General features: G+C 39.3%; 1 protein-coding gene across 9 annotated transcripts in view; it reads right to left on the bottom strand.

Annotated features, from left to right (window-relative positions):
- Positions 1-10,785, bottom strand: part of DNM1L (dynamin 1 like) — a 48,408-nt gene extending 37,623 nt beyond the window's left edge. For 2 of the 9 annotated variants that reach the window (XM_036889528.2, XM_036889531.2), the window contains exon 1: positions 10,547-10,784. In XM_036889528.2, coding sequence (XP_036745423.2) covers positions 10,547-10,648 — 102 coding nt within the window. In that variant the 5' untranslated portion in view covers positions 10,649-10,784. Of the gene's footprint in view, positions 1-10,546 lie in introns of all 9 variants that reach the window. The other 7 variants (XM_036889530.2, XM_036889533.2, XM_036889535.2 and 4 more) reach the window with 6 other exon arrangements.
- Between the last annotated feature and the right edge of the window lie 1,780 nt (positions 10,786-12,565).

The following is a 12,565-nucleotide window of genomic DNA, read 5'->3' as shown; positions in this document are numbered from 1 at the left end:
ATTACATCCAAAAGCAACAGAACAGATATTTAAGTGGACATGGAACATTCTCCATGGGCCACCATATATATCATATGTTGGGTCACAAAACAAGTCTTAATAAATGTAAGGAGACTGCAATCATATCAAACATCTTTTCTGACCACAAAGTTATGAAACTAGAAATCAAGTACAAGAAAAGTGGAAAATTCACAAATATATGGATATTGAACAACATGCTACTGAACAACCAATTGACAAAAGGAGAAATAAAAACAGATCTTGAGACAAATCAAAATGAAAATACAACATTCTAGCAATAAATGCCTCCATTAGGATACAAGAAAGCTCTCAAATAACCTAACTTTATACTTCAAGGAACTAGAAAAAGAAAACCAAGTAAGTCCAAAGTTAAGAGTTAGTAAAGGAACAAAATATCAAAGATGAGCAGACATAAATGACATAGAGAATGAATATCACAGAAAAGTAAAATCTATCAAACTAAGAACTGGTTTTTTAAAAGATAAAATAGACAAACACTTAACTAAACTCTACAGAGAAAAAAAGGGCCAGAACTCAAATAAATAAAATCATGAATGAAAGAAATGTTAAAACTGGTATCATATAAATCGTAGTATCTTAGGAGACTACTACAATTATATGCCAAGAAATTGGACAACCATAAAGAAATGGATAAATTCCTAGAAACAACCTACCAAGACTGAATCATGAAAAATGGGAAATCTGAACAGACTAATTACTACTAAGGAGGCAGAAACAGTAACCAAAACCACCCAACAAATGTCCAAGGCCAGAGGACTTCACTGGTGAATTCCACCAAAAGAACTAATACCAATCTTTCTTAACTCTTCCAAAAAATAAAGCAGAACACTTCCAATCTCATTTTACAAGGTCAGCACTACCCTAATACCAAAACCAGACAAGGATACCACAAGAAAAGAGTATCAGAAGCCAATATCCCTGATGAACATATATGCAAAAGTCCTCAACAAAATATTAGGAAAATAAACTCAATATGTTAAAAGAGTCACACACCATGACCACATAAAATTTATTCCAGGGATACAAAGATGGTTAAACATCCACAAATTAATCAATGAGGTATACCACATTAACAAAAAGGATAAAAAATATGATCAACGCAATAGATGCAGAAAAATTACTTGAGAAAATTCAACATCCATTCATAATAAAAATCCTAAACAAAACAGGTAAAGAAGGAACATACTTCAACATAATAAAGGCCACTTAAGATAAACTGATAATTAACCTCACACTAAACAGTGAAAAGCTGAAAGCTTTTCTTCTAAGATAATAGACAAGATAAGGATACCCACCCTTGACAGTTTTATTAAACATAGTTTTGGAAGTTCTAGCTGGAGCAATTTGGCTAGAAAAAGAAATAGAAGATATCCAGATTGGTAAAGGAGTAAAACTGTCACTATTTGCAGATAACATGGTAATACACATTGCAAACCCTAAAGATTCCACCAAAAAACTGTTAGACCTAACCAATATATTCAGTTAAGTGGCAGATTATGAAATCAATGTACAAAAACCTGTTGCATTTCTATCACTAATAACGAACTATCAGAAAGAGAAATTAAGACAACAATCCTACTTACAATTGCATCAAAACCAATAAAAATCTAGGAATAAATTTAACCAAGGAGGTGGAAGACCTATACACTGAAAACTGAAGGACACTGGTAAAAGAAACTGAAGGCAGCACAAATGAGTAGAAGGACATCCTGTGTTCATAGATTGAAGGAATCAATATTGTTAAAATGTCCATACTACCCACAGCTATCTACAAATTAAATGCAATCCCAATCAAAATATTAATGACATTTTTCACAGAAATAGAACAATTCTAAAATTTGTATGCAATCACAAAAGAAAACAAATAGCCAAAGCAATCCTGAGAAAGAAGAATAAAGCTGGATGCATCATGCTTCCTGATTTCAAACTATATTGCAAAGCTATAGTAATCAAAACAGTATGGTATTATCACTGAAACAAATACATAGATCAAGGGAACAGAAGTGAGAACTCACAAATAAATATGATATGACTCATATTGTCAATAAATATGATAAAGGAGTCAAGAATATAAAACAGAGAAAGAACAGTCTCTTCAATAAATGGTATTGGGAAAACTGGAAGCCACATGGAAAAGAATGAAACTGGACCACTATCTTACACCATACACAAAAATTAACTCAAAATGGACTAAAAACTTGAACGTAAGACTTCAAACCATAAAACTCCTAGAAAAATACATAAGCAGTAAGCACCCTGGCATACGTCTTGGCAATGACTTTTTGGATTTGACAACAAAAGCAACAGCAACAAAAGTGAAAATAAACATGTGAGACTACATCAAACTAAAAGGCTTCTCTGCACAGCAAAGAAAACCATCAACAAAATGAAAATGAAACCTACCAAATGGTAGAAAGTATTTGCAATCCCCATCAAAAAAATATGCAATCCCCATCAAAATATCAATGGCATTTTTCACAGAAATAGAACAATTCTAAAATGTGTATAGAACCACAAGACAACAAATAGTCAAAGCAATCCTGAGAAAGAATTAAGCTGGAGGCATCATGCTTCCTGATTTGAAACTATATGCAAAATTATAGTAATCAAAACAGTGTATTAGCATAGAAATATTAATAAGGGATTAATATTCAAAATATACAAAGAACTCATATAACTCAACAGCAAAAAAAGCAAATAATCCAACTGAAAAATGGGCAAAGGACCTAAATGGACATTTTTCCATTCATGGCTAGCAGGTACATTAAAAGGTGCTCAACATCACTCATCATCAGGGCAATGCATATCAAAACCACAATGAGGTATCACCTCACACCTCAGAATGGCTATCATCAAAATGACAAGAAATAACAAGTGTTGATGAGGACACGGAGAAAAGGGACCCTTGTGCACTGCTGGTGGAATGTGAACTGTTGCAGCCACTATGGAAAGCAGTATGTAGGGTCCTCAAAAAATTAAATCAGAACTATGATTATGATCCAGTAATTCCACTTCTGGGTATTTGAAGGAAACAAAACACTAACTCAAAAACATATATGTACCCCCATGTTCATTACAGTATTATTTACAATAGCCAAGATAATGGAAACAACCTAATTGTCCATTGATGGATGAATAAAGAAAATGTGGGGTACATATATATGTATATATTATTACACACACACACACACACACACACACACACTGGAATACTATTCTGCCACAAAAAGCAAAGGAAACCCATTGTGACAACACAAATGGACCTTGAGGGCATTATGCTACAAGAACTAAGTCAGAATAAGACAAATACTATATGACCTTACTTATACGTATAATCTAAAAAAAACAGGGAACAGATTAGTGGTTGCCAGAGGCAGGGGATGGGTGAAATGGGGTACAGTGGTCAAAAAGTACAAACTTCCAGTTATAAGGTAATGTACAGTATGGTGACTAAACATAGTAATAATGTATACATGAAAGTTGCTAAGAAAGTGAATCTTAGAAGTTCTCATCAGAAGAAAAATAATGTAACTGTGGTGATGGATATTAGCTAGACTTATTGTGGATCATTTCACAATGTGTGTGTATATATAAATTATGCTATACATCTGAAACTAGCATGTCAATTATATCTTAATTTTAAAAATTGTTGCCAACACACAGAGAGCAAACAAAACATGTCTGTTGGCTCCCAGTTTTTTACCTCAATATTATGAATGGCATTGGCTTCAACAATTCGTTGGATCAGAGCTTGTTTTCTGCTGGTGATTTAAATACCCAATGTCTGATTCTTTCGAGGAAGGTAAATGGCCACTGGAGTGCCAATGCTACGAAGGTCACAGCTGGCCTGCTCTGAAAACAGGGCGTTCCTGGCACTCCAAGGCCTGCTTTTTTCATCTTCATATACCCCCAAAATTTATTCAATATTCTGTACATTTAGGAGCTAAGGATTTGAGTGCCTGGTTTTGGTGTCACCTGTTAGTTTCTTCCCAACTGCACTGTACTGAGATTCCTAGTTCTGAATTTATATTTTGAGATGGAGCCTTTCACTGAAAAGTTGTTGTCATATTTTTGGCTGTCTGATTAACTAGCATCATTTGGTAGTGGGGAGTTCTAAACATTCATGCCACATTAACCAGACTGATTCAATATTTAACTTCTAAATTTTTTATTTTTCACTGTATAAGACAGGCCTTTCAATTCTCTATTTTGATATTAATGTAACAGATAAAGATGTACTTACTTTTTTAATTTGATTTTATAATAACTTTAGATTTACAAGAAGAGGTTTCCTTCATATTTGCCTCACTTATTTTAAATATTTCTCAGAATGTCCTTAGAAATATTAATTTTATGGTATTTAAAATAAACTGTTTTTACCTTATAGCTCAAACCCTTTAACCTACTGGCAAATTATAAAGTTTCAACCATTTCATAATTTATGGTGTTAAAATGTGGTCTTATACTGAATAATTTTTGCACCTATAACCCAATAATATTAACACTTCAACTATCCTAGATCCAAACAGACTAAAATGCTGCAGTCCTTAGGGACAAACATCTTTCTTGGTTATAAAACTACAGGCCCAGTTGCTAACTGGAACATAGAAAAGAGATACAGATGTCTTATAAGGCCATGAACTCAAATACCAAGATATCCACAAAAATCTCTACTTCTATAAGCAGAAAAGCATGAGAAAAGTGACATGAAACTACATATTGAAGAAGCTCAATGAACTCCTGAGGATAAACACAGAGATCCACATAGAAACAAGTTATACTCAAACTACTGAAAGACAAAGACCCATACTAAGCAGCAATAGAAATGCAGAGAAGCAACTCATGTAACAAGGGATCCTCCAAGAGATCAACAACACAAGAGATTTCTCATCAGAAATTATGGAAGCCAGAGGCATTAGCATGACTTAAAAGTGCTGAATTAAGTGGGGAAGACAGTGTAGCACAGAGAAGACAAGTAGAGACTCTGTAGCAACTTACTATGCTGATGGGCAGCGACTGCAGTGGGGTGGAGGGGGCTCAATAATATGAGTGAATGCAGTAACCACAATGTTGCTTATGTGAAATCTTTAAAAGATTGTACATCAATGATACCTTAATAAAAAAAATTTTTTAAGTGCTGGATGAAAAAGAAAAAAACTATCAAGAATTCTGTGTCAGACTCCAGTATTGCTGGTATGGCATTACTCCCTAAAGCAATCTACAGACAGAAACACAATCCCTATCAAAATCTCAACATCCTTATTTGAAGAAATGGAAATGCCAACTCTAAAATTCATATGGCATGGCAAGGGACTCCCAACAGCAAAAACAATCTTAGGGAAAAAAGAATAAGGTTGGGAGGCTCATACTTTCTGATTTCAAAACATATTAGAAAACTACAGTAATCAAAACAGTGTGGCACTGGCATAAAGATAAACATATGGGTCAGCAGGAAAGAACTGAGGGACCAGAAATAAACCCATACATCTTTAGTCAACTGATTTTCAACAATAGTGCCAAGACCATTCAATGGTGGAAAACCAGTCTCTTCAATAAATGGTACTGGATTGACTGGATAGCCCCTGGGAAGAATATGGTTAGACCTCTACTTCATACCAAAGATAGAGATTTACTCAAAATAGATCAAAATCCTAAACTAAGGGCTAAAACTACAAAACTCTTACAAGGAAACATAAAACAATAAATTTTCATGACCTTGCATTTGGCAAAGTCTTAGACGTGACACCAAAAGTGCAAGCAACAAGCAAAAAATAAACTGGATTTCATCAAAATTAAAAACTTTTGTGCAACAAGGACACTATCAAGAAAGTGAAAAGATGACCTACCATAATGGGAGAAATATGTATAAATCCTATATTGATAATGGCCTAATATCCAGCATATATAAAGGACTCTTAGCACTCAATAATAAAAAGACAAAGACAAATAACCCCAACAAGCACATAAAAAAATGTTCAACATCATTAGTTATTAGGGTCTGCTAGTCAAAAACATAATGATACCATCTCACACCCTCACTACAAAACCTATGGCAATAACAAGTGTTGGTGAGGATACAGAGAAATTGGAGAACTCCTACTTTGCTGGTGGGTATGCAAAATGACTCCGCCACTGTGGAAAACAGTTTGGTGGTCCTTCAAAAAGGTAAACATAAGATTACCAATGATCCAGTAATTCCACCCCTAGTTATATAGCCAAAAGAACTGAAACAGGTACTCAAAATAGTTACACACAAACGTTCTACACCAAAAGGCAGAAATAACCTAAGAGATTATCAACAGATGAATGATAAGCAAAATGTGATACATACATATAATGGAATGTAAGTCAGAAATTAAAAGAATGAAGTACTTATGCACACAACAATGAACGAACCATGTTATGCTAAGTGAAAAAAGCCAGACATAAATGGTCACATATTATATGATTCCATTTCTAAGAAATACCCAAAACAGGTAAATTTAAAGAAACAGAAAGAAGACTGGTCATTGCCAGGGACTGCTGGAAGGAGAAGTGACAGCTTAATAGGTATGGAGTTTCCTCTGAAGGGATCAAAGTGTTTTGGACCTAGACAATGGTTGCACATTATTAATGGACTAAATGCGACTGGATTGTTCACTTTAAAATGGCTAATTTTATTATATTAATTTCACCTCAATTTAAGTTTTAGAATAAAAAAATGAAGTAGCATATGACCTATACAAAGAAATTAGAAAATGAAAGAGAAAAATATAAGTTTACCTAAGAACACTCAGAAGAAAACACTGAAGGAATGAAAACTATAATCAATAGTTGGTGCCAAATTACTAAATGTCACAGAGCCATCACGTCTACAAACACAAGACAAATACAGGTTCATCCCTAGAACTTTTTTTAAGAAGATAGTAACAAGAGTTGGTAAGGGTGTACAGAAACTGAAACCCTCATACACTGACAGAGGGAATGTAAAATGGTACAGCCAACTGTGGAAAACGGAGTAGCAGTTCTTCGCAAAGTATTTAGTGTTACCAAATAACCAAGTAGGGTATATACCAGACAACTGAAAACATGTTCACACAAAACCTTGTAAATGAATGTTCACAGCAGCATTATTCATCATAGCCTAAAGTGGAAATAATCCAAATGTCCATCAACTAATGAATGGATAAGCAAACTGTGACATATCTGTGCAATGGTGTATTATTTAGCCATAAAAAGTAATGAAGTACTAACATATGTCACAACATATATGAACCTAAAAAACCTGGCACAAGAGGCCAGACACAAAAGGCCATATAATGTATAATTCCTTTTATATGAAATGCCCAGGAGGCAAATCTATAGAGTCAGAAAGCCGATGAATGATTGCCAAAAGCTAGGGTGAAACGGGGAGTGGCTGCTAACAGTAGTAATGGCTGCAACCTTGTGAATATAGTAACCACTGAATTGTACACTTATAATGGTAAATTTTATGTTACATGAATCATATTTCAATTTTTTAAATGTTAAATAACTGGTTTACAACCTGGTCACTTAATACTCAAGATTTATTTTCCTTTTTTTTTTTTTTTTGGTATGAATTACTGAAGGTGGAGTTCTGAGATCACTGGAAAAGAAGGCACAGCAAAAAGCACATTACTGGGATCACTGAGCCAGAGTCTCAGGTCAATGTCATCTGCACTGGAATTCTTCTACTAGGTAGTGGTTTGGATTACATTCCTGAAGGGATCCTTCCAATTTTCAAGAAACAGTGTTACAAAATTTCCAAGTTGAGTCACAAATGTTGTTTAAGTTTTATCTCCTCCACCTACAAAGTACACCATGGTCTAAAAATACCAACCTTCTCTCCCCATTTTCTGTTCTTTCCACACAGAAGATCTCAGCTAAAGAAAGAGGAAAGCAATTTATTTAGCTCAATCATAAAAACTGTGAGCGATCCACAGCTGTAAACATGATTCTCTCTCCTCAATGACTCCAAGTCTCTAGACCCCAAATAAGGATTATGTGGGCAATTTAAGAAATCAAAGTTTAAAACATTCAGGGGGTAGCAGAGGTTGCCTGGGAGTAGGTGTTTTGGAGCAAGAAGCCACCAAGATCAACCTGCTCCTGAACAGTGGTAAGCCCTTACATTACACTCAGCCTCCTGCTTTTTCCAGCTTCATGCATTTTAAAATCAAAGACTCATTAGTTTACTTTTCAAATCAGGATCTATGAACCATGTGCATCCGAATCACCTGTGGTGCTAGCCCAGCCTAAATTCATCAAATCAAAATCTCTGGGGAGGAAATCCAGGGAACTTGTTTTCTAAGTGATTCTTATATACACTAAGTTTGAGAATCTCTGTTCTAAAATGCTCAGCAAAATGGGACCTGCAGCTATGTAAGGAACAGGAAATGTGTAAGATAGAGACTGTACCTATATTATGAAGACATGATCACTGCCACCGAGAAGCTGACAAGTCAGAACTGATTTCAGAACACTTACTATCGCTGGAACTCACTACACACTACTCCACTAAATGTAACTGTGAAGCATGTGCATTAGACATTACACAACGTTAAATGGCATAGATGACAAAGTAAAGGTGCACTTGTATTCAAATCTAGTAGAAGAGGTTTTCTCCAACATATTGAGGAAAATATGGGAAACTTTCTATTCTTACTTCTTCTGTACCTGAACAATAAAACATTGAATTACAGCTAATAAAGACCTGAATGAAGATAACCTTTATTAAATCAAGTCTTAAAACTATGTAATTCCCTTTAGGAGTAATTTCAAACATCAACACACAAATGTGGCTACAGTTACATGTAACTGTTACTACTAGCATGGTTTATCCTAGCACATGTTAATGGCGTTCACAGGTTAAGACTGTCACTGTTCTACTCTGTCCCTCCCAATTCTGCCAGAAGATTTACACAGAAATAAGCCATTTTGTAAGAAATATCCTTCATGATTCTAAACTATTTATGATGACACACTATAGCCCTGATTCTTTTACTGCTTCCAGCTTAAAAAGCATTGAGTATCCCTTTAAAATATATGGAAAAGTACACTTAAAAGCATATGGAAAATTTCTGGTTTACAGCTACGTAACAATTCCCAAGTAGTACTAAGGAAGTTTAATTTATATCATCTCTCATTCTATTTACAAAAACAGGTTCTGGTAAAAGCCCCAGTGTTTTAAAATACCTAGTTACCCTAAGCAATATTCATTCATTCAAAATATTTATGCAGCACCTACTACATTACCCAAACTGTTCCAGGGGCTAGGAGTAGAAATACAGAAGTGAATGAAATACGCTCAACAAAAATACTGCTCATCATTTATTAGGTTGGTGGTGCGGAGTCTCAGTCATTACAAATATTAAATAGCACAATATGTGTAAGGCAGGACTGAGCAGAATGTATACCAATCTATGGCAGACCAAGACATTTGTTTCTGAAATAATTTCTACTGCTTCACCTATTTAAAAGAAAAAGAAAAAATGTACAGGATGTCTGGTTTCAAAGGTTTCCAGTGTTTGTATGCACTCCACAGTATTCTGAACATTAAGTTCCCTCTCATAGTATTTATACCCTACACTTTTATTTTGTAGCAACATGTAGCGCCTCATGGAAAATGAGGAAACCGTCCCCATAAGAAGATTAAGAAAGGAAAGCACTTAAAATCAATATAGTAAGTTATCTCTAAAATGCTTTTCTCTGAACTCTTTAATATAAAGTCCTACGATTTCTCTTCACCCAAGAAAAGCAGTGGGGAGAGAAAATGAAACTTATACTTCTCTGTCACTTTAGAAATAAATATTTCTTCAACACTTCTGCATATAAAAAATTGCGTTATCTATAAGCAGATTCAACACGTTAAGACCACAGAACCCTGATGCCCAATTTACAGGGAGGACAAAAACTACAGCCCAGGCAGGAAAACGGGATATTCCTACCGAACGCCCAGGACAGTGGTCTGAGGGGTTTTTGTCTGTTTTCTCTGCGTCTGGTTGTTTTGCTTTTGTTTTAACTGCTTCGGCATCTCGAAACCTGGGGGGACTGCTCGCAGGAAGACACGCCGGGGGCGCTGCCCAGAGCGGCCTTCTCGGCCCCGACCGCGCGGCCCCAAAACCGCCTGCGCAGCCCCGGGCGCGGCGAGGACGGCGGCGAATAGCCCGCCGCACCGCGACCGACCGCGACGCGGCCCGGCCCGCCGGCCCCGTGCTGCCCGCGCGTCCCCCGGCTGCCCTTGGAAGCGGCGGCCCGCGGGCGAGGCCGCGCCCGGCCCCCGCGGACTCCAGGCCCGCCGCCCGGCCCCCATCCCGCCCCCGAGAGCAGTGGGCCCGCCGCCCCGGCTCCGCCCCTCGCGCGGGTGCAGCCCAGCCCCAGGCAGGCGGGCGCGGGGAGCCCGGGAGGCCGGGGCCGCTCGGACCCTCCTCCGCCTCGGACGGGCCGCGAAGGCCACCCCGGAGCCGGCGGGCGCGCCCCCGCCCGGGCCCGCGCCGCCGCCTCTCACCTGCGTCCCCACCACGACGATCTGCGGCAGCTGGATGATGTCGGCGCCCACGGTGTTGAAGACGTCCTGCAGCTTGTTGATAACAGGAATTAGCGCCTCCATGGCTCCGAGAACGCGGGGCCCCCGCCGGCCTGCCGCGCAATGAATGGGGCCGGAGCCCGGAGTCCGCCTCCCTCCGCCTCCCCGCCGCCTTCTCCTCGGGAGCCGGCGCCCATTGGGCCCCGCCCGCCGCCACCGGCCCCTCCCGGCAGGCCGCGCGCCCGGGGCAGGCGGGGAGCAGAGGCTGCCGGGAGTGGTAGTTCCGCCGCGGAGGCGGCCCGAGGCCTACGGAAGGCTGCGCGGCGCGGGCGGCCCTGAGTCTGGAGCGACGGCTGCTTCGGCGGCTGTGTTACCCGGGCGCTCGTCAAAGCCCAGGGAGCGAGGCCCGGGAGCACGAGAGGAAACAGTGATGCCTGTCCCCGAGGCGTTAATGGGTGTGCAAATGCCACCTGCGAATGTGTTGGGCTCAGAGCAGTCTCGCCATCCAAGAGGTCATTTCCTTGTGAGGACGCGCGGCTTGGAAAAGCTTAGACCCTCGGACAGCCCAGCCACGTGCCGAAGGTCTGCAGGCTGATTCTGGAACACGTTGCAGACGTTGCAGACGTTGAGGGGGCTAATGGTGAAAAACACAAAACCAGCCCAGGTAGAGCACGCAGATTTTCCAGTGTTTTTGTGAAAAAGGGTTCAGAAAGAACCTTAAGAGTGTCAGAGTTTTAGAGGGGAAGGGCTGGGACCTTGTTCAACATACTCTGTATAAAACTATTCGCTGTGGCCGGAGTCCTGACAAGTGGAGATTTGTAACTACCTTACCGGGTTTTTGCTAAGTGTGCCTGCTGTTCTATTCCTGGATGTTGTTTTTCCTTTTAGACAGTATCATCTCCCCTCCACAACAAACCTCCAAAGGTTTCCTATCTCAAAGTAAAAGAAAGGTGCTATCTGTGCAAAGACCTAAAGTAGGTGAGGAGAATGTTCTCTTCCCCACTTTATTTTTCTCCACGCCATTTATCGCCATCTGACATGCTATAGAGTGAACTTGCTCTCTCTCTTTTCTTGTTAAACGTATCAGCTCCTAGAGGCCAGGGATTTTTGACTGCTCACTTCCCTGATGCATCCCCAGCCCCTGGAAAGTGACAAGATAGTTGCCATCTCATTCCTCTCTGAGTAACAGATTGTAATGAGGTAATGAGGGCAAAGTGCAATGACCAGGTGTATCATGGGGCACTTTTTCTAGTCTGAAGGTGGAAGAGAAGAAGTTCAAGTCTTCCTAAAGTCACACGATTCCATCTCCATGAGGGCAAGGACCACTTGCAGTAGGGGCAGCTGTGCACTACACGCCTTCAGTGGGTACCGTTCACCTGCACAGCCAGACACAGTGGCCCTGAGGAACCTGCTTGATTTGTTCAGGAGGATACACGGTAGGTAGGTAGGTAGTCAGTAACACTTGAATGAAATAGTATCTAAGCCAAGACGTGAAGGTCCACCTGGTGTTTTGGCATCTTAGCAAGTTTTATGCACATTCCCTTCTCTCCTATTTTTCTTTTTAAAAACATAAATTTCAGACACCAAGTGAGACAAAAATTTCAGAACTTCTAAAAACAGCAGATGAGATTTATTCCAGTTCCTTTTATTTTCTATCAAAGATAATATTATGTAATAGATATTACCCACTTTGCTTCTCAGCCCTGTGTTCATGGAGCTTTTTTCTCTGAGCCTGTATGCTTTCTGAGAAGAAAAAGGGGATGAAGGGAGAGGGTAGGCTCATGGGGACACTTCAAAAGCAGGACCAGTAACTGCTTCCTAGGGGCAGGGTGCCCTGGGGCGAAAATGACACAACTAGGACTGTTCCCCTTCTTTGTGGCACTGCCAGACATAAGGTTTTCCTGTTTGCTAATGACACATTTAAAAGAGCAAGCATATATATATATATATATTCTGGAAAGATAAACATCATCAATGTTGCACAGTAGTATGTATTTCCAT

The sequence above is a fragment of the Manis pentadactyla genome, chromosome 14 (genome assembly GCF_030020395.1).
Source record: "Manis pentadactyla isolate mManPen7 chromosome 14, mManPen7.hap1, whole genome shotgun sequence".
In the NCBI taxonomy this organism is placed as follows: domain Eukaryota; kingdom Metazoa; phylum Chordata; class Mammalia; order Pholidota; family Manidae; genus Manis; species Manis pentadactyla.
This window is presented reverse-complemented; position numbering and strand designations above follow the sequence as displayed.